The following is a 23,006-nucleotide window of genomic DNA, read 5'->3' as shown; positions in this document are numbered from 1 at the left end:
ATCTCATGACAATGCAGGTATGCATTCTTTTTTTTTTATTATTATTTTCATTTTGTTTATTTTCTTTAGTGTTATTATTGGTTTTTTTTTTCTTCATGTGATTTTAATTAATGAATTCAAAACATTGTCAAGTTTCTAAAGGCTCCTTCTTTGTTTCTGTATTTTGTTTTTATTAAATTGATTAGGTTTTGTATATTGATTGCCTTTAGTTTAAACTAATTTTCTTAGCTTTGATCTAATTTATATGCTTAGGGTTAGGGTCTTAGAATTAATGATTACATATGGTTAGAATTAACAGATTAATTTTAACAATTTTCTTATTTGATTTTTATGTTACATCAAATTATCAAGATGTTCTACACGTATATTCTTGAATTATTAACTTTAATTTTAATTTATAATATTATCAAGATTATATTAATTTTAGATTTATCAATTGTTTAGTAAGTTTTTTTAAAATAATTATCAATTTAAAATTAAATTTGGAATTATCAATTTAATTTAGTTTTAGGAAAAAAAATCTTACCCCTTATTTTAGTGAGATAATTATTTACACTTGATAATTTTTTATTTTATCTTTATTGAATCTATTAAAATATATAATTATTTTATACATTTATTTTATAAGCTTTTTCATAAAACCGTGCAACACACGGGCCTATAACTAGTATATCTATATATATAATAATAGGTGAAACTAAGAGAAATTCAAATTAGAATTCCAAATTAGATTTCTAATTTTGCGCCATCTGTCCTAAATTATTTATTCTTAAAGAGTTTTATTTCTTAATTTTAGAATCAAATGTGAGATCACATCATAAATATTCATCCAAGTGAGTTATTAAGTACAAAAACCAAAGAGCCTAGAAAAAATGAATCGTTAAAAAAAAAAAAAGTGCTGCACAATATATATATATATTTTTTATTATGGACAATTTATATTTTATATTTAATAATATCCTTACAAAATTTTTTAAAAAGTTAACAAAATATAAAAATGACTATCAATAATATTTAAATTATATATATATGAATTATATTATGCATCTTATTATATATCTTTAAGTATATCAATACATATACATGAGGTTACAAGCTAGTTAAAGTAAAAGCAAAAACAAAAAGAAAAGCTTGATAATTACCTTTTTTTCGTTGTAGAGTCGAGCTTTGTTAAGACAAAATTATTAGGGTGACAAAAACATTAGGGTAGCATTGTTTTTTATTTTTTTTATTTTTATTTTTTTGGTTTGTTTGTTTGTTTTTGGGGTAGCATTGTGATTCTTGGGTTACACCTCCAAATCTCCATCTTCTTCCATGCAGCTTGGCTCCTTGGGCTAAGCCCATTTTTCATACATCACCCAATTATATATACTAACTAGGTTGTAATGTGTCTTTATGCACAAAAATATTCAATAATAGTGATGATGAGATGATTTACTTAGATGAGTGAATGACTTATTTGACATCAAAATTAAGAAAATTAAAATGAACACTGCAAAATACATAGGAAAGTTCAATAAAAATATTGATCTACATATTTAATTAATAAATTTTAATAAATTATATTTTAATTTAGAGAACTCTATTTAAAAAAATAAATCATACCAATAATTCCACTAAGTGAAAAAACACAGTTGGTAGAGTTTTTAACTAACGATGAATGACGTTAAAAGGAAAATATGAAACATATAAAAATGACTGCACTTAATCGAGATTGATGTCATAGGTATTTGTTCCTGGAAATTAAGTTCTATAAATATATATATATATTGAGAATCAATTAATTTCAATATTATCTAATTGTTTGGGATGTTCAATTTATTTCTTTCAACATTCTAGTTTTAGCCATCACTAACCCACAAAGTCCAATATTATGAGAACAAACTTTTGATTTAAAATTGCATATAAGCATGGTCCAAAATTAGGCAAAGTATTCAAGATACAATATGCTATTACATATAAGCACGTTCTAAAATTATACAATAACCAAAAAAAAAAAAACTAAAAGCATAATAAAAGGTAAATAAAATTGTTAAGAGAATTATTAAATTAATTTCAGAAACACCAATAGCTCACATAGGCTTCCTTCATAAAGAATAGATTGAGACCACGTACTCCAATAGATGACCACAAATTCTTAGGGGGCTAGTATTGGCGGGCTAGGAATTTATCGTGAGTAGGGAAGTAAAAAATAAAATGACTATTTTTTTTTCTTTATATACACTTCCATACAATATAGTATACAGTACAACTATATTTTACAATAGTCTAAAAAAATTATAAATAGTTTAAACTTTAAAGATCAGTAAGACAACAACTATTGAATGCATACACAAATAGAATTAAATAACTAATCATACATTCTTGTCAAATAACTAATCACACATTTAATGAAACACATATGTAGATATAGATCTATTGGTTGCATCACTATATTTTACAATAGTCTAAAAAAATTATTAATAATTTAGAGATCAATAAGACAACAACAATTGAATGCATAAACAAATAGAATTAAATAACTAATCATACATTTAATAAAACATAGATGTAGATATAGATCGGTTGGTTGTATCACTATATTTTCGAATAGTATAATAAAATTATTAATAGTTTAAAGATAAGTAAGACAACAACTATTGAATGCATAAACAAATTGAATCAAATAACTAATCATACATTATTTTCAAATAACTAATCATACATTTAATAAAACATAGACGTAGATATAGATCTGTTGGTTGTATTGCTGGTATAATGTTTTGCCTATGAAGAAGAAAAGTGCAAGGAAAACAACTTCATTCCGCTGTCAATGCCAAAGTAAGCCAAAGTCTAAGAGAGAAGGTTATTATTATTATTATTATAATTTTTTAATAAATGAGCAAAAATTTGAAACTTTATTTTCTTATAAAATTAAATATTTTAAGAGTAATGCTATTGATACAACACTTTCACAAATATTTCACAACAAATTTATGTGGCATTAACAACTTAGGTAAAAAAATTATGTTAATTGTCTAGATAAAAACTAATTATAACTTACCACTTAACTTTTGTTGTAAAAATAGCACTAAAATGATCATAAAAGTTAATTTCAGCTGGGTTTAAAAAAAAATTAGAGTCAGAGCTTTAAAATTTTTATATATAATTTTTTTTGGGCAAGTCAGGGGGTTGAGCCCCTGGGCTGTGTGCAATGCCGCCCCTGTTTTTATATCTTTTTCATCAAGTTTTAACATGCTGGATCACTTGGTTCTCACAATGGTGTAAATTCATACATTAAAATTATTATTAAAAAAAAAAAAAATTAACTCCTTATATGTTGTGCCAAATAACTCATTTGACAACAAAATTAAGAAGAAATTAAAGACATTATTTGAGGATTCCAATTAGATTTTCTCTTAGTTATATATATATATATATATAAGTAATAACTATAAATTAATAAGGAGTCTCTCATGTGAGAATCAATTTTTTTTTAGCAAATTACAAACTCTTCAATAAAGCCTCGTTTACCCATAAATCTCTCAATTCTTCTCGTTCAATTATCCCACTTATGATTAAAAATAATTCATTAATTCATACGTATTAATATTAAAATCCACCAACATGACCATTATGATTGAGAATGGGTTCCTAAGGACCACTATGTCAATATGCCATTCACAAATCTTAAGCAGGTTGTGCTTCAATCAGATTTTGAAAAGTACTTTGAACTTTTCCGGGTCATTGTCCAATTTTATTCTGATGGTTTTTGCAAGGCCTGGACCTGCAGAGGTGTACTGGATAATAGTATTTGGGCTCATAATTTGTAAGCCTTTGAGCCTGCTTGCATGAAAGTAAGAAACAGATTAAACCCACCAAGCCCATGACTATATATTCACATTTTTAATCTTTTATGGACTGCTGAGCTTCATTACAAGAATGATAGTGGATTTTTAAGTTTGTTTCTTTCTCCTTGCTTTGTTAGCCATCTATGTTCTTTTTTTTTTTTTCTTTGAACAATTTACATTCTATTACGAGAATTAGATCCACATAATACGTTCAAAACAGCCAATTATGAATTGTACGTGTTTCTTAACAAGTCCCATTGTTCTTATTAAGAGAGAAACAAAAAAATATTTGTAATTGTTATTGAATGGAAACTATAACAAACTAGATGCATGGGAAAGTTCTACAAAATATAAACTTCATTACCTGTTTTATTTCTTCCATAGTATGAAATTTGATAATTATGATAGTCACGATGCATTATATTGTGTTTGTATATATAACTAATTATTCTACTTTATTTATTTATTTATATAAATGATGTCACAAAATTCTAATGGAGAGTGTAAATATAAGTGGTCATAAAGAGAAAAACACATAATTTTAACCATGAAATGATCAAAACATCATTTTGAATTTTTAGCTGAGCAAGAACATAATTCCAAGATACACCAAAGCTCATAATGATCAAATGACCTATTGATTGCGAAATTGGACCACCAAATTAAAAGATCAAGCCACATCAAGTTTTAACGATTAAGATGCCTACTTGTTAATTATGTTAGAATCCATTTGATTATGATCAATTAATTTTGATATTTTTAAAACAAAATTTAATTAGATGTCAAATCTCATTGGTTTAATTATAATACAGGGATGTAGTAAAATGTATAAGATAAATCCTGTAAATAATTATTATTTTTGAAATTTGAATCAATTATCTTATAAAAAAAAATGAATAGTTGTTTGAAAACTTTAAAATATCACAGATGGTTTTTTTTTTTTTTTTTTTTTTGGTGATAACATGGTTTAAAAATTGTTTGAAAACTTTAAAATATCACAGATGGTTTTTTTTTTTTTTTTTTTTTTGGTGATAACATGGTTTAAAAATTGTAATTATTTTCAAAAACATATCACATAATCGAGCTAAAATAGTGCAACATTCAAAATTGGAGCCAAAATTGGGCCTTGGTCAAAGTGTCATTTAGCATTTGATCAAAACCTCAACAAGGGGCCATTTTGGCACTCTATAGTGCCAAATTAAATGGCACATATGCTCAAAATCTCCAGATTTTAAATTTTGGTATCTTATTTTGGTTTTAGCTTTATTTTCACTAGCTTCTAACCCGTGAGGTCATTTTATTTTATATATTTGAAAATTCCAAATACTCATTTTTATTTTTTTAATTATAATTACAGCATCTCCTTTCTAATTGGTTAAAAATGAAGCATAAAATTAATCTACATAGTAATACAACGTTTGACATATACAACAAATGGTTAGCAGTTCATAAACAATATGCTTTGTATTGTTCTATTTATCATGGTCTCTTAAACAATCATTTGTAAATATATATTTTTTATAATTCAAATTGAGTACCTTATACGGTAATAGTGTGGTATTTACTACTGATAAAAGCCATTAGTAAACTAAATTAATCTTCACGTTGGCAATGGCAATATGTACAAAGAAAATAACGTTCAATAACTTAACAATACATTTAGTTTACTTTTCTCCAAAAAAAAAAAAAAAAAACCTTAACAATACAATGAAATACATTAAAATTCATAGGGTAATGTAGTACGTCCATTTGTTTGTCTTGCTAGTAAGAGTATATTATTTATAAAATACATTGAGATACATTAGACTTTAAATTTTTTTTCTTCTTTGATGCAATCTGCTTGGTACCCTTTTGACATTTTTGAAGCATTTGGAGTAGCATACTTTTATCATCAGTTTTTTCATCTTCAGTAGTTATAACAACAGTTAATTGAGGTCTTTCAACAGATGTTTGTCCTATTTTTATTTTTTGACTGGCGATGGACTTGTCCTTCCTTGATTTCCTTACAATTTCCTCTATTGTGTCCTGCAATAATTTGCACTTTTATTAAATGGTGTTTCAAAAAATGGAAGAATATATGCATGTTGCTTAAATTTTAGAGTGCTTTCATTGTACTATGTTGACTTTGATGGTATCATACAAAATTTTATATATTTTTTCTAATTTTGATAACGACTTCTTATGTACCGGTTAGATATGTATACTAGGACATGTGCAGACTAATGTTTAAATCATATAGCAAGCAAGGTGAAGTGTATATGCTTCAATTTCAATGAACAATATATAATAAATCATATAGCAAGCAAGGTGAAGTGTGTATGCTTCAATTTCAATGAACAATATATAAAGCATACTGGAAATACCATGTAAAGAATAGTTATGAATCCTGTGGTACTTAGGTGTGATACATATACTAGAAATAGACTTCAATTTTATTATTACTTGATGTCCTTCAACTTTATGCAAGATCTCCATCTCTAAAATCTTCAAAACGGTGTAATTTTCTCTTCCATATTTCAAATTATATTCATCAAGATGCAGTTGGAAGAAACATTCATTGCCAATTATTCTTTGAATCTTCCTTGGTAGGACACCTCCAATTTCAAATTCTGTATAAACAAAGTGTCATACAATTAGCAAAATATATATACATGTAAGCATCATGTCCTGTGCAATTAGTTTTTTTTTTTTTTTAATAATTCAAAATTGAAATTCCTCTTCATAATGGCCAGTAATGTTCTTTTTGTAATTAATAATCTAATCTATTAAAGTTTTTATCATTTTCTTTTGTAATCGTTTTGTATGTGATATTTACACAAACTGTTTATATGAGGAATACCGTGGATGATGAGTGCCTTCTACAAAATAATGTTTAAAAAAAATAGAAAATGGTGTGTGTGTGTGTGTGCGCGCGCGCGCGCGTAGCATTGGTAAAAAAGTATCAAAACTTCAACTCTCAAATAATAAAGATCTATGTTGACATTTATATATGAGATTACCTCTTCTTGCGTCTCTGCAAGTTCTTTTGTAGTCTTAGATATAATTTTTTCAGCTCCTTTATCAAACAAAATGTATGTTGTTGAACTGGTGTCATCTTGTACTTGGACTTGTAATCGATAGCTATTTCAGATACAAAGTTGTTAGTAGAAGTACATATATTTTGTGTGTATTTGTGAACTTACCAATCATTTTTTTCGTTTACCTTGGGATTGCAAATTTTGGCTCACTTTTACAACAGTTGCACCATTGAACTCCTTGAACTTGTTTCATCTTAGTCTTGCATGTAAGACATCCAATATAATACCATCCATATTTGTTGTTGATATTAATGATTTTGGTATTGCATGTCAATAGTAAGTCCTGTAATACTAAGTTTAGCCAGTTTTTAAAATTATATCTTATTATAAAACACAAAAACAATTACCAATTACAATAAATTCATATTGTAAGAGTAAAGTTGATACATTTGTCTCTGAGTTCCATTCCAAGTCCTTTATTTCAGCAACTATTTTCCTATTATGTAAGGCAAGTTCTCCATCTTGTACTTTAGGTAGTCCCTTTGGCATAATTTCTTTTACGTTTATGCTCATTGTGGTGTTCAATCTATGGTTCAACATTAACATTATTTATATTCATTTGCTGAATATTCAATTTTTTATCATAATCGTACAAATTGTAAAAAGAAACAAAAAGGATAGACACAATTTATAATTATCATCTTCTAGACATATGATATATGTAGAGGCCAGGGGATATATTTCAAGCATGACTCCAATGTTTCGTACAAATAGCTAGAAGTTCAAAGATAATTTGAATTGGTTTTAACACAAAGTTTATGTCATCTATCATATTGTCTAAAACTGAATGAATAAATAATCGTATGTCTTTTAATTAATGCACATATAAGAGTAACTATCCAGAAATTAGGTACAATTCCAAAAAACAATAACAGAACTATTTCTACATATTTAATTATTGATATCTGGTATTGCCTTCAAAACTTTTTTGGCTCATCATATTCTATATGAATATATATCTAAACAAATTGAAATAAACATGTCTTTTCTAAACACACCTGTTGGTATTTTTTTTAAATCTCCTGTAGCATTTGTATTACACAATTTTATGCTATCTATCATTTAAGAAGTATCGCAAAGTAGTCACAAAAAAAAAAAAAAAAAAAAAAAAAAATTAACAATGGTTACTTGTCTTTAATTTCTGCAACTTCTGGAATATCTAGATTGACATACAGCTTTGTTGCAAAAGTGGATGATAGTTGATAGTCACCTACAAAAAAGTTGTAAAAACTTGTAAGGATTATTGATACATAAACGTTATGTACTTGATAAATGGCTCAGTCAATCGTTGTCTTTGTAAGTTTTCACAATAGTTAAGGTGACTATTACAATGAATGACCCTCTATTTGTTTTGTAGAAATTATCATCTATCTGTTGTGCAGTATTTCCCCACAAAGTTGTTTGAACTGACTTGTTTATGAAGTTGTTTATATGTAAGTTTCAGCTACTTAAAATTTATAACATATGAGGTTTAAAAAATGTATATATATCTTACTCTTCTAGCAATAGTCAAATGTTTCTAATCTTTGTTGGACACCCTCTTGTTTTGATCTCCTCAATGTCTCCGATGTAGTCTAATATACCAATCACATTTGGTAAGAACATGATATTATTTAGATAAGAGTCAGTATTAAGTTATCAATTGTATTAATTCTTAGCTTACTAAAAGTAGTTGCTTACTCATAATTACCAAATTGTGAGTTATTAGCAGATAATATATAAATGGTATGTGTAAACTAACTTGTAAAACAATTAAAATTACTAGTCAAGTAAGTAGTCTCGTAGCAATGGGAAGCTATTGTTCCATAATTAGCAATTTCAAATTGGAATTGAGGTATTAAATGATAAAACCCGCAGATTTTTAAAATTGAAGTTGTTGACTTGAAAAGAATTTTGAGATTGTTATGTACTAGACGATAGTCCCCTTTATTTCCTTAACTAAGAAATTTGTAATTGCATATAGACTCCCATCATTTAGCTGTGGACAGTAACTATGAGCCAGATTCTTTTTGATGCTTGTATGTATTAATGTTCCCTACAAACATTTCAAATGAATTAGCCCTTGATCAATAATGCCTTAGCCCATGTCTAACTAAAGAGAAAAATAACATTAAGCATCAATTTATGAGATAAATAAATAATTACATACACACACTAAGGAAATTAGTTGAGAAATAGCTCAGTTATATTAAAGTTATATTTATTTGATACATTGGTTAAGATGGATTTTTTTTAATAGAAGAGATATACGTGCTTAAGATAGAGATCAGTGATTAAATTACCCCATGAATGAATAGAAGCAGTACATAACTACCAACTTACATTCACTGGGGGTGGCATAATGTAGAGCTTTTTCCCTATGACCTCATTAATAATAGACACCTAAAATCAATTTAACCCAATTTAAATTGATTTACTCAATTTAACCCAAAATCAATCTACTCAAGATCTCCAAAATTTGCATATAGGTCCTTGGAATTTTAAGAAAATAAATAAAAGAACTAATCAACATTTTAATCAAAATTGTAAGCAACATGGCATCAACACTCAGATTTAAGAAATAAAAAAGAATTCCAGCATGAGTTAGAAGTCTTGTTTATTTACTTGAAGTTGCCACCTTAGATTAATGTATATAATAAATTAGGCTTTATTGATGAAAGCATTTTGCATTAGCTAGAGCAATTTATTCTATTTACATGGTGGGTTTTTTTTTTAGTTCATGCAAATCATGACCACATAAAACATAGACATATTGTATGGAAAAGAAACTCTAAGGACACCATATTAGTAAAATTTATTTTAAAAGAAAACCAATTATGAATTTACCTCTTTTTCAACCAATTATATCAAGACTGATCAGGTCATGGTTGTTTGCTATATTAATTGCATCCCACATTCATAAAACTCTAACTTTCACTTTCGAGTTGTCTTTGTCCCCCGATATTTGCTTCAAAGTTGTGTACTCCATATTGATATGAATTTGTAATATCAGCACAATTTAAACATCAATAAAATTTATATATAATTATGGAGTAAAATCTACTATTTGCAACATAAGTGACAATCTAACTTACATAACAACAACTTCAAAATAATTTTAATGAACAGTACGTATTATCTCTACGTAGATCATTGAATCTTTCTTTATATACAATATTTTTTGTATGAAAGTGATCTCATTATCATTTTCTGCAATAAGTACCCTAAGGCCATTTCTACTTGTAACTCTGGAGATAGCAACGTATAATTGTCCATGACTAAAAACTAGTTTGTCTAAATAAAGTCCAACGCATTTCAAATATTAACCCTTTCTCTTATTAATTGTCATAGCAAAGCAAACTGATAGTGGAAATTGTCTTCTCTTTAGTACAAAAGGCTATTTAGATTCAGAAGGGAACAAAACTATTCTTGGAATAAATACTTTATCTCCAACATGAGATCCTGATATTATTTGGGCTTCTAAAACCCATTTTGATAATTGAGTGACTAAAAGTCTAGTACCATTACAAAGTCCAACACTTTGGTTTAAATTTCGAAATAGCATTATTGACAGTCCTACTTTCAACTTGAGTTTATGATTTGGAATACCAGGGAACTTCAATGAATTGAGAAACTCTCTTGGATACATGACATCTTGATCTAGAATGTTGGTTAAAGCTTTACATATTGAATTTGCACTAAGATATGTTTCTTCATCAACATTAATAAGGTCAATCATGTAATCTTTTATGTCTTCAATAACTTTATTTGTTGGAGCTAAAATTGCCCTCTCTTCTAAATACTTTGAATAATTGAATTTAGTATGGAAGTTAGGGTAGGTAGCATTCACGATATTATTTACTAGGTTGAATTAATAAATCATGTAATATTTTAATCAATGCTTTGCTTTCACTATTATTAAGTTCACCATCACCAATTTTCAATATCCATTCAGCAAATTCTCTTGCAACAATATCACCTAGATTTTTTGTGAGCCTCATATTTTAATGAAAACTCTACAATTATTTCATAATGAAGACTTGTTAGTTGATTCCTCAACTATTTGTTCTCTTTGTCCTTTAGCTACCACCGGTAATATTTGCCTAAAATCACTACAAAGAACAACTGTTTTTCCTCCAAAAGGTTTATCTCCACTGCCACCGCCGGTAAAACGTAAAATATCACTTAGTGAACAATCAATAGTTTTAAAAAAGTTTTGGTGTGCCATAGGAGCTTCATCCCAAATTATAAGACTTGCTTTTGTTATAACTTCTGCAATTTGTGAACTTTGTTTAATTCCACAAGTTGAACAATCTGTTACAATTACTGGTATTTGAATCTCGAATGAGCCGTTCTCCCTCTTGGCAACAATAATGTAGCAATTCCAGATGATGCAAATGCAATGAAAATTTTACCTTCTAAACGCAATCGGCATATAATGGTTTTCCAAAGATAAGTCTTCCTAATTCCTTCATGTCCATATACAAATAAGAAGTCACCTTCATTTCTCAAAACAGAATCAGTTATTGCATCATATATATTCCTTTGATCAAAATTAAGACCATTAAAAAGTTTAATATGTTTTGTTGCCAAAGAATCTCTATCATAATTCAATTCTTTTTGTAATATTCTATCGTTACAATGTCTCAAAAGCAATATGTTTGAAAATGGTATTGTTTCAAATTCTTGCAAAGAACTTCCCTTTTTTTATCAAAATTTGTTCTATATCACTAAGTGCATAGTTCTACAATTGGAAGTCATCAAGATGTAGATTGTCATAGCATAAAACTGCTCTCTAACGATGAAGAATGTCCTCAGATAATAGCCACCAATTCGAAATCCATATTTATAGGGGTCAGAAATCTCACAAAAAATCAGTATTGTGACGAAAAGCTCACGAAGTTTTTTTCCTGAAGCCCAATGTGACACATGATTTAAAGCTTCATTCCACTCTTTATTATCATCAAGCAAACCAAACGTATAACATGCTAATCTGAAATATGAATTTACTACATTATTTATAGTTCTTATTTCTTTAAAGGATCAAGCTCCTTTAACAACATTTAATAGAATCTGTAAATAAAAACGTTCTCCATTTTTAGGATGAGCATAGTATATATGCCCTATACATCTTCCAGACTTCCTTAATCTCCATTCTTTGTTTCTTTTATGCCAAACCCATTTTGTTGAAAATTTAGAATAAGTCAATTCCCTTGCTTCTTCACACAATTCATTTGCTTTCATCCACTCTGTAAATATTCTTTTTCTGATATTTGGTCTATCCACAATGTTATCTAAATACTAAGTATCCTTAAAACAACCGATTGTTCATTTTCGATATGGAAACTAAGTCTTTGAATAGCAGGTTGTCGATAGTAGATTTCAAACTCAAATATCCTCAAGCATGCCTTTATGGCAAACACATATCTTCAATTTAAGTATTCCTTAACTTTATCCGTGTCTGTCATATTTTGCATTCTAGTAGAAGCATCAACATGTAATTTTTCTTCAAGAATCAAAGTTGCACGATCAGGTCCCTTCGTTATGTATTTGAATAAGTATTTGATAGACCTTGAACAATTACATCACTTGACATTTATGTAAGCTTAAAATTTCACCAATAAGTCAATATTGTGAGGAACTACAAATCAATTATCGAGTTTAACTCCGTTTCTTTCAACAAATATTCCATTATATCTTCTTCTATATATTGGGAAACCATCATTATCAACAATGGTTTGAGAACAAAATTTCTTAGGAAAGTGCTTCACACATTTGTTCTCAATCATACAACTTGGCCTTGAATTTATAGATCCACAAGGACCATGGACCATGCATTGTTTGACAGCATCATAAGCTAGAAGTTCCTTAATCAAGTCTGGAATTTTTGTTGAGATTATCCTGTCAATTTCTGTTGCTGTAGGATGCTTGTCATCATTACGTAGAAAAAGCAATATGTGTGCATGAGGTAGGCCTCTTCAATGGTGTAGACAACTAGTACCAAAATAGCAAGTTAATTATATTAATTTAGAGTACTTATGAAGGTCAAAAAGGAGAAAGCAAAAAAAATATATTAAAGGTGTGTAGTTTAGTAAACCCGCAATCACTCTTCCAAAGTGTTGATCATACTTTAAATCATTTAAAAGTTGATCAAGTTTTATCTTGAATACTCTTGCAACTACATTAGGTCGGTCTTCTACTTTTTGCCCAAGTTTCCTAGACATGAAAAGCTCAATCTCCAGCGATTTTGCATTGCATGTGAAGGTATTAAACAGATTTGGATAGCCAACCCATCTACAGATCGCCATTGCAGCTTGGTAATTTTCAATCATATACCTTGGACTTCCTGTGAAGCTTGAAGGTAAAATAAATCTTTTTCTAGTTGATGCAGGGGTGGTATCGCCCCTCATAATTGCATCCTTCAATCCATTATATAGTTCAATCCTCAACTTTTCTTGGTTATTTTTCACCCACATAAGTCTTATTGCCTCAATACATGTATAGGCATCTACATCAAATTGTTGAAATAATCGACCACCAAATATCAAAGTATGTCCCTCACCATTACACTCTTGCAATCTGAATGCATAATACTCTTTCATTGTAACGAAGTCATTTGTGTTAGATCTGATCTCATCTATATTTCTGCACAAAATGCCAAGCATAAAGCCATCCTCACCATATGGAAATAAAAGAGGATATTACAATGCCATGTATGATGGATGCATGTACGTAGATTGTACTCCACAATAATATCATGGTATGCGTTATCAACACCAATATCACCAACAATGATTGTAGCAATTTCAGAACATGTAGGTAGATTGTACTCTCTTCCATCTGTAGTTTGTGAGCCAATAAGACGTAATCTTAAACAATGGATATCACGTTCTATGAAATGATCTCTAGACATACGAAATATCTTCACCAAACTATTTGACTCATCAAACATTTGGAGCAATGCGTCAACAATAGATGGATCAAGGTCTTTATTAATAGGACTGCTACCAAAGGCATTCATTCTATGTTGGACTTCATTTTCAATATCATAGAAATATAGCTGTGCAAATTGTGGGTCCTCACCATTATTAGGAAAAAGTGTTCCAATCCTATGGTGGGTTTGACCATTAAGTCTGAAAATGTAAGGGCCTCTACCATCGTTAACTCTATTACCCACTGTGCCACCTATGGATGTCATTGCAAACATTGCTTTATAACTCCTTATTTAAGCTCTAAATGTTTTAAATCATTGTCCACCAAAAGGATCTAACAGCTCATTAAGAAGAAGAAGTGTTTTTTTAAGCAAAGGCAACTTCACCTTACCCTCCATACAACACAGAAAATTTTGGATTTCTAGGCCTCTTAGATTTTACACTTCTTTCTTCATACCATAATACCACACCACAATGGTTACATATAGTGGCAGAGCCACACGCAATGGTGGGGGGGGGGGGGGGAAGTTTAAAAAAAATTATTTTATAATATTTATATTATTTACATTTTAAAAAATGTAGCATGTAAAAATTGAAGTCCCCCCCCCTCCAAAATTTTGAGTCATTTCAATGGTGCTCTTAAAAGAAAGAGAAATTATATTAAAATCATATAATTTAAGAGGTTTAACAAATTAAGTTATGTAAAAAATAAATTTTTTACATGTCTAATAAAAGAAATACATGACTTTTGTATGCTCATTAAAATTTAGAAGATGATAAATTCTCTTAGTAAATTAATTTTTATATGTGTGTGTATAAAGGTTTGTCTTAACTAATATATTAATATCACAACTTGGCTGTACTAACCTCTCAATTTAATTCAGCAGCTCTTCTTGAATGGTAAAAAATGGTCTTACAAGCCAAAGCAGAGATGATAAATCTACAATAGCACGTGAGAATAAACATGTCACTGAAAACACAAAACATGGGAGGTTTATTTGAAGTAAACAACAAGAAATTTAAATGTCTAATAAAACCAAACTGAAGTTTAATAACGCTAAAATAATTCTATGTTCTATTTTGTATATAAATATGCAATAAGGGATAGAAAAAATATGGGAATAGTGTAAGAGAGACTACAAAAAAGAGTCAAAAATAATCATTGTAAGGAAGTTGATAACAGTTTCTTTGATAGCTAGAATCAAGATTAATTACACAAAGGTTCCTCAAATTTATTAGGCTTTACTTCAAAATTGCACAAAGAGATAGATTAGATTATATGCACACCCAAGTTGTGGAATTCATGAAACATTTCACCCATTATTATATAATCATCTATTCATAAAATAAATAAATAAAAGTAAATCATCTATAAGTACTCAAATCCAAAATACTAAGACATACACAATAAAAACAAATGAATAAACAAAATAAGCCCTACCAATAAACTGAGCCTAATAGCCTGAGCATTACAAATATTAACAGATACCAAGTCTAATAGAAAAAATTTGAATCATATGAGAAATAATTCTTAACGCAAAAAGAAAGCGTAAGATGCTCAAAAAAAAAAAAAAAAAAATTCCAGTAAATCAAAGACATAGATCAGTAGTGAAATAATAGTAAAATTAAATATCAAGAAGAAAAACAACAAAAGCGATCAGAGAAAATGCGGTTCAATTTGCCAAAACTCAGTAATTAACATAAAAAATCCAATAATTTTACTTTAAAAAATTTTAAATAACTGTACTCTCCAAATATTCAAATTTCAAACCATCCATATTACTAATATGGCTATTAAAATCAAGAGTTGTTTCCATTTAAAAGGTAATCCAACAATTTAACGTTTCTTTTTCTTTTTTTCTTTTGAGAACGATTCAACAAAACATAGATCTGAAAATTAGTGTGTAAACCATACAACCATATTGAGGAAATAATTCCTTAACATGCACTAGTTGACAAAACATAAATCAATTCAAATTTTAGGGGCAAACCAAAAAAAGCTCAAACCTAACAAAAACTTGCCAAAAAAAAAAAAAAAATTTAATCAATACAACAATAGAACAAAATAGAACTCAAGAAATTGAAAAAATAAATGGGAAATTAGGGAAAAGGGTAGCCAAACCTTAAACCTTGATTGAGTAATGCAACAAAACAGTATTTAACAAAATCTTTGTTATCTATCTGTTTGTTTCTATTAAAAAAATGCAGTAAATAATTCTAGGAAAACTATAATTTCACTTTGAGAAAAATCATCAATAAATGTTCACTCTACAGTAATTGACAAAACATAAAGGCAAACGAAAAAAAAAAAAGTGAAAACCTAACAAAATCAGCCAAACAAAAATAAAATCTAACCAATACAACAATCGAAGAAAACATAACTCAATAAACTGAAGAAAAATAAATGGAAAATTAGGATAACAGGTAACCAAACCTTAAACCTTGATTGGGAGATTCTTTTTGTGGAAGACCCAATGGGTTTATCAGGCACAAGGAATCAGTAATCTGCAATTGGAGGAAAAAGATGGAAGAGAAAGGAAAAAAAAAATTAAATTCAGCAGATGGAAAAACGACCTGTAGGCAGTTTTAGGCAATTGGGAATGGTAATTGAATAAAAAAAGAAAAAGAAAAAAAAAGGCATGCTTACCTTTTGAATTGTCTGTTGTTGTAGAGAAGGAATGGTTTTGACTTCTGAATAGTTTGTTGTCATAGAGGAATGACGATAGAAAAGTAATAGGGCACAGAATGAATAAAGCAATGAAAAAGGGAAGGAAAATTGGTAGGAGAAGTTAGAATGAACATGTAAAACAATGGAGGGAGGGGTTCTGTATTTGTGTTTGTGCGTTTGGCCGAATGATTGTGCCGCTTGATGTTTTTAGGTTTTCACACCACTTGAATGGTGTTTTTAAGTTTTTGCCCCTTTTTTAGGAGTGTGGTAGGTTCTAAAGGGGGCTTTTTTGCTAACGTGGCAAAACCTCTTAAATAGAGGAACTAGAGGGAAATTTGAATATCTTAATTCATCTACCTCTATAAAATCAAGAACAAACCATCATGAAAAGGGGATCCAACTTTTAGAATTCAAAATTTATGTAAGAGAGAGAGCCTTGTAGAGAGAAGTTAGGTTGACAATATTCAACATTACTCTTTACAAGAAGCACAATTAGATGCTGGAAAAACTCCAATTTTCCAACCTCTAATTTTTTTTTTTTTTTTTTTGAAAGGGAAATATAATTGCAATGCAAAGAGAAAGGGATTACAAAGACCTTCCACTTATTAATATTTGATAGCACGATTTACTTGGAAGGAAATATATATATATATATATATATTACAAGTTTTTTAAATTTTGATATCCCAAACCCACATATAATTGATTAACTTTAGGTACATATTTGAATGAATAATAGCCTCCTTTTAGCGAAAAAAAAAAAAAAAAAAAAAGAGAGATGTTAATAACCTTTTGTATTTATTACCTTCCACTTGTGGAAAACAATTTTTTCCTCTTTTGGTAAGTACTGGAAACTCTCTTGCATTTATTTTTCCTCTTTTGTATTTATTTTTAGAAATATTTTGTTGAGAGAATGATAAAACAATAAATGTTATTGGCAGTTTTTTGTATTTTGTATGAAAATAGTGTCAAAACTTTCTTATTATGGTTTATTAACAATTGCCCTAAGGACATCTATTAACATGAACCTTATTGGAATAACCACATCGTTTGTTTGGTTTTCCGAGCTTTATCCTTGCCCAATCAAAGGGTAAACTTTCCTCAAGTAAGCTGAAATTTGTTAGTTTTCATGATTCCTTGCTGCTACGGAAATTGCTGAAAGTTAGACCGATGTTGATGAGGCAATGCTAGGCTAAAGTTTGTCATAGCCCAGACCCATTTAAAATGGATAAGATATTTAAGGTATCCCTCTATGGCTCTACCATGTGAGAAGGTTAAGATGTATACATGTGAATGGCTCATGTTGAAACAAGTAACAACTCAGGTTGTATTGGAATAGAAGACCCTTTTTATCACTGCAAAAAGGTGCCGATAACCATTAAAAGAATGTCTGCGGTAATTTGGGTCCAATTGGACCATATGTTGACACTTCTTTGGATATCCTGAATATAATATATCAACAATATCACATATATATTCAGATATTCTTTTGGTTTCAAATACGTTCAGATATAGTGTGATTTGCACTAATTCAGATATATAAAATGAATTGCATTTTAATGGGCCATATGATGTTCTGGTCTGTTACGCCCACTTCTCTTTTGCAATGCAATGGGCCATATGATGCTTTTAGTCTATAAAGTCCATGGTACGGCCACTTCGGCTAGCACTCTTTTCCAAAGCGGAGGGACATGTTCTGCTTTTGGTCTTGTAAACAATTCCTCTGTTTCACATAAAATGAATTCTTCTTCTTCTTTTTTTGACCCTAAAGTGCACATAATTGAGAAGGCATAATCTTAATTTTATTTTGATCACCCTTTTTATATCCTCCCTTTCGTTTCCTCACCCAATTGGAGGTTTCCTTTCTGGTTAAGTATAATATTTGTAGGCCTAATTGTATTACTCAACCCATGAAACTTGTTAATATCAAAAATGTAATCCTCAAGAACGTAGGCCATCAGGCCAAATCATACAATTTTCCTTTAATTTCAACAAATTAGTTTCCCACTCTTACCAAACATGCAACAATATTTTTGCCTTTAGGCTGGGCTTCATTTATGCTCTAATTTTTTTTTTTTTTTGGATAAGTGCTCTAAAGTATTTAATACGGAACAGGACTAATATGCTATTTGAGTATGTATTACTATTAACAGAACTGAATAAAAAGAGAGACAATAATGAATAATCAATCAAAAGTGAGGCATAGACAGAGAAAGAAATTTGAAAGAAAGAGGTAGCTACAATCCAATACAAAACAACTTCCCTCCATAGTCAATAATACATAAAACTCCCCTCCAAAAATCTCCCAAAGAATTCAACCGAATGTATATAGCTCAAATACACGTAGAAAGAAAGTCCCATCATCAGGTAGAGCTATAATGATGGGCAGTAAGTAATATATAGAGGCAAAAGTGATAACACAGAAATATGAAGGTAAAAACGCAGCTCTAAAGAACCAACAATAGGAGAGCCCATCCAAAGACCAAACTCCCAACCATCTTCTGAATGGACAAGATCTTCTCCACCCCACTCTGCAATATAAGGTTGCACCAAAGCTTGTTAAACAATAATAGCATTAATTGTAAAAGACAATATAATATATATATATATATATATATATATGAAACATCAAAAACTAAATCCCATGACACAATTTTAGCTTATCATCGGACATTCCATATCGTTGTGAAGAAAAATCCTCGACATATTTGATCATCCCCTTCCCCTGTTTACCATTTTCAGGTATGTGACAACATGAGCTAGGGTAGGACAGGTTCTCAGTTGCTCCTTGAAGTGAAATGTGTCTAATTACTTTAATTGTGTGAGATGAGTACCAAAATCTCAATCAACCAATTATCTTTAGCAACCATATATGTCTGGACATGCAATGTAGTTCCTTTCTAAAAGTAATTACAGTCAATGAAACATAAACATACACCCAAAAAGAACATAAATGAAAAAGAAATGTCTATACTATACTAAAAATGATTTAAAAGTAGTACAAAATTTTATTTTGGGGCCAGTACCTGTTAGCTACTGCTTTGTTTTATTCTAATATAAATTGGGACCTCTTTTTTTTTTTTTTTTTTTTTTGTAGAAGAATATAAATTGGGACCTGATTTGTAAGAAAATATTTTTATTTTAAAACATAGTAATAAATAGTATTTTTTTTTATAATCAATAATAATAAAACAACAAAGTCCCAAAACTTTGGTGGGTTCGCTAAAAATTAGTAAATAGTATCAATCTCACAAATCTAATATAATATTTTTTTTACATGGAAACAACCCTAATCTCAATCTGTAGCATGATCCATTGCTATGCAAGTTAACTTTTTAAATTACCAATTCATTCATTAAAATACTTTGCACCTAAAACTGCGTGAACCAGCACGCACGAGAGTATAGGCACCCTATGCTATGACCTATCTTTATCTTTGCAGACTTTAGAATTCTGTGCCTTGTGTTGCGGTCTCCCTCCCCTGCCACCCACAACACTTTGTGCCTCTCTATCTATTGCAGACTTTACAACTTTCCCTCTTTTTGTTTCCCTTGTCTTTTATTGATTTTTTTTTTTTTTAATAGATCACGTTTACTTCGTACGGTGCAATCAATTACCATGCATGTGAATCGTCCGATTTGCTATTGTTATACCTGATGAAGGAGAACAAGCTAGGGAGGGAGTCGATAGTAGTGTCCGAAAATCCTTTTTTTTTTTTTTTTTTTTTAAATAGTTAAAAAAAGAACACGTGCTTTTCTGACTATACAGTACTATCAGATCTAGACAGCTCCCCAAGCTCACGTGAGTTCCAGATAATAGAACTGGAACACCGGAGACACATGATCAAAACATTATTGGTGACCGACCTAAGTCAGGGTCAGACTAACAGAAAGATCCACTTCATTCTTATCTTCCTGAGTAGATCTGGAGATACAACTATTTGTATAATTTTGTGCACGACTCGCTATGAAACGAGATGTAATTAGTGAAGGGATGATGATAGGTCACCCCTCCACCAACTATAACTCGCTCACGTAGCGAGCTGTGCACAAAATTATACAAATAAATAGTTGTATCACCATAATTTTCCTATCTACATTGCTCCTTCGCCGCACCAGGAAAAAAAAAAAAAAATTCCTCTGAAATTAACTTGCTCTAACTAACTCTGTAAACTAGATCATCATAAGTTTAAGGACTCATTAATCCAAATTAACATTCATCTTATATTTTAAAAAAAAAATTGATTATCAACTGTTTAAATTTTAAAAAATGTAAAATTACTGTCACTATTTTTTATGTATCTAATTCTAAATCACTTCATTAACATTTTGGAGGCTAAAAACCAGATCGATCGTACAGTAATACTTGAAAGTTGGAAACCTTAAACGCTCAGATCGATCGGCGCTAAACGACGATGGATCATGTTCATGTGCACATTATATATTTATTAGTAGAGCAAAAAGGGAGGAGACTTACGTCGTCGTTTTGAGCTGGTCCAGGAGCAGCAGTTCCGAGCAAGCTAGGTGCTGGAGCAGCAGTTGGTGGAGCTGGTGGACTCAGCCCCAAGGGAGACGGAGCTGGAGATTTCACCTTCTTCTTGCTTGGTGCTGGTGCAGGGACTGAAGCAGGTGGCGATGCGAGTGGCGCAGGTGGAGGCACTGCTGGTGGTGGAGTTGCCGGAGGAGGAGTTGCTGGTGGAGGGGAAGCAGGTGGTGGGGTTGCTGGAGGAGGGGTAGCAGGAGGTGGAGTTGCGGGAGGAGGAGTGGCTGGTGGAGGAGTTGCCGGAGGAGGCGATGCAGGAGGTGGAGAGCTAACTGGTGGAGGAGTAGCCGGAGGAGGAGCGCTCACCGGAGGTGGAGTAGCCGCCGGTGGAGGAGACTGAGTAACTGGAGGTGGCGATGTAGCGGCAGGAGTAGGCGGAGCAGTGGTGGTGGCCGGAGGTGGTGCACCGGATGGAGGACTAGACTGAGTCGGTGGAGAAGGCGTGTTGGGAGTAGAGCTGGGAGAAGTCGCCGGAGATTGACCTCCGACGCCGGCGATCACAATGCAGACAAATCCTACAAAAAACGCTGCCCACCGATCCATCGTAATTTCTCTTATCGTGCGCACCCTCTCACTGCTTATCCTGCGCACCGTCAGTACTCACAGTGCTAATAAGACCGAGAGAGAGAGAGAGAGAGCGCGAGTTTTTTTTTTTTTTTTTGCTTTTTAGTTTGTGTGTGAGAAAGAGAGAGAGAGAGAGAGAGAGAGTGTGTGTGGATTTAGTGGGAAAATGGAACAGAATATAAATAGGCGTATAAGGGTTTGTTTGGGGTTTTGGTTTTTGGATCGGTGAGAGACTTGTTATAATAGCTGCATAGAAAGGTTCGGGATTATTGGTCCACATGGGATGATTTGTGCTACCAAACAGACCTGTAGCCGTTTGATCATGATGTGGGTCCCCTTTTTTTTTTTTTTTTGCTTTTTAGTTTGTGTGTGAGAAAGAGAGAGAGAGAGAGAGAGAGAGTGTGTGTGGATTTAGTGGGAAAATGGAACAGAATATAAATAGGCGTATAAGGGTTTGTTTGGGGTTTTGGTTTTTGGATCGGTGAGAGACTTGTTATAATAGCTGCATAGAAAGGTTCGGGATTATTGGTCCACATGGGATGATTTGTGCTACCAAACAGACCTGTAGCCGTTTGATCATGATGTGGGTCCCCTTTTTTTTTTTTTTTTTTGCTGTGTGTGGGGGAATGATTGATCTGGATGCCACGTGGGCTACCGGCTTTTTAATCCCGTTGTTAATGTGTGTTTATGGTAGTGAATCTTGGTTTTACTAGGGTTTGTTGGTGGTTCTCTTTTCGAGTTTTACGTTTCTGGTACGGGTGAAAACACGGACAGGTGATGCTGTGGGACCTGATTGGATGGTGAAATTTATTTAAATTAAAAAATATTAAAATTATTGTCAGACTTTAATTGTCTAAAAAATTTCAAACTAATTAATGTGTTGATAAACAATGTGTTGCATTCCTGTTTTCGAAAACCAAAACAGTTAGAGAACTTGAAAAAATTCCTTTTTTTTTTTTTTTTTTAAGGAAATAGTTTTACTTCTTGAATCAACTATTTTTATCAGTTTTTGCCATTTTTATCCTACTGGTTTAAGGTTTGATTTTTGGTTGGACCGATTCAATTTTTAAAACCACGAATGTAATGATAGTAATATCCTATAGCTAGTTGTTAACTTATATAATATATAAAAAATTTTAATTAACAAGTCTTAATAAATAAAAAAGTTAAACTAGAGAATTTTTTTAAAAAAAAAAAAAACTTTCTTAATTTAAGTGTGAATTAATTATAATTTTTAAAGTGTGGGGTTACTCTATTTATGATTTAGTAAGTTTTAATTAATTCAAAATAACACAGATTAGCACTATTTTCATTTTCAACTCTAAGAACTAAATTAATATGTCTTACAAATATGAAGTAGCAAAAATTTGAGGTTTGAAATTTTTTTCAGTTTATAACTTTATATAGTAATATT

At 30.5% G+C, this 23,006-nt stretch overlaps 1 protein-coding gene and 1 long non-coding RNA gene across 9 annotated transcripts; both read right to left on the bottom strand.

Moving 5' to 3' along the window:
- Nucleotides 1-5,531: 5,531 nt before the first annotated feature.
- Nucleotides 5,532-16,885, bottom strand: LOC112017716 (uncharacterized). 8 transcript variants are annotated; one of them, XR_010629359.1, is made up of 9 exons: nucleotides 16,466-16,885; nucleotides 16,253-16,323; nucleotides 14,686-14,758; nucleotides 9,734-9,869; nucleotides 8,036-8,117; nucleotides 7,033-7,190; nucleotides 6,830-6,950; nucleotides 6,194-6,439; nucleotides 5,532-5,855 (listed from the first exon to the last, which is right to left on the bottom strand). It is a non-coding gene; the product is annotated as an uncharacterized LOC112017716 (long non-coding RNA). The 8 variants fall into 8 exon arrangements; XR_010629360.1 differs by having other exon boundaries at nucleotides 6,273-6,439; nucleotides 16,466-16,884; XR_010629361.1 differs by lacking the exon at nucleotides 6,194-6,439 and having other exon boundaries at nucleotides 16,466-16,884.
- Nucleotides 16,886-18,691: 1,806 nt separating this feature from the next.
- On the bottom strand, nucleotides 18,692-21,768 carry LOC112017514 (classical arabinogalactan protein 9). Its single transcript, XM_024049979.2, has 2 exons — nucleotides 20,963-21,768; nucleotides 18,692-19,017 (listed from the first exon to the last, which is right to left on the bottom strand). Exons 1-2 carry the CDS (start codon nucleotides 21,569-21,571, stop codon nucleotides 18,934-18,936), a joined length of 693 nt encoding a protein of 230 aa, XP_023905747.1. The 5' UTR covers nucleotides 21,572-21,768; the 3' UTR covers nucleotides 18,692-18,933.
- Nucleotides 21,769-23,006: the final 1,238 nt, after the last annotated feature.

This window comes from Quercus suber, unplaced genomic scaffold (assembly GCF_002906115.3).
Source record: "Quercus suber isolate HL8 unplaced genomic scaffold, Cork oak 2.0 scaffold_93, whole genome shotgun sequence".
In the NCBI taxonomy this organism is placed as follows: Eukaryota; Viridiplantae; Streptophyta; class Magnoliopsida; order Fagales; family Fagaceae; genus Quercus; species Quercus suber.
Note: the sequence above shows the minus strand (reverse complement) of the source record. Positions and strands in the feature narration are given on the sequence as shown.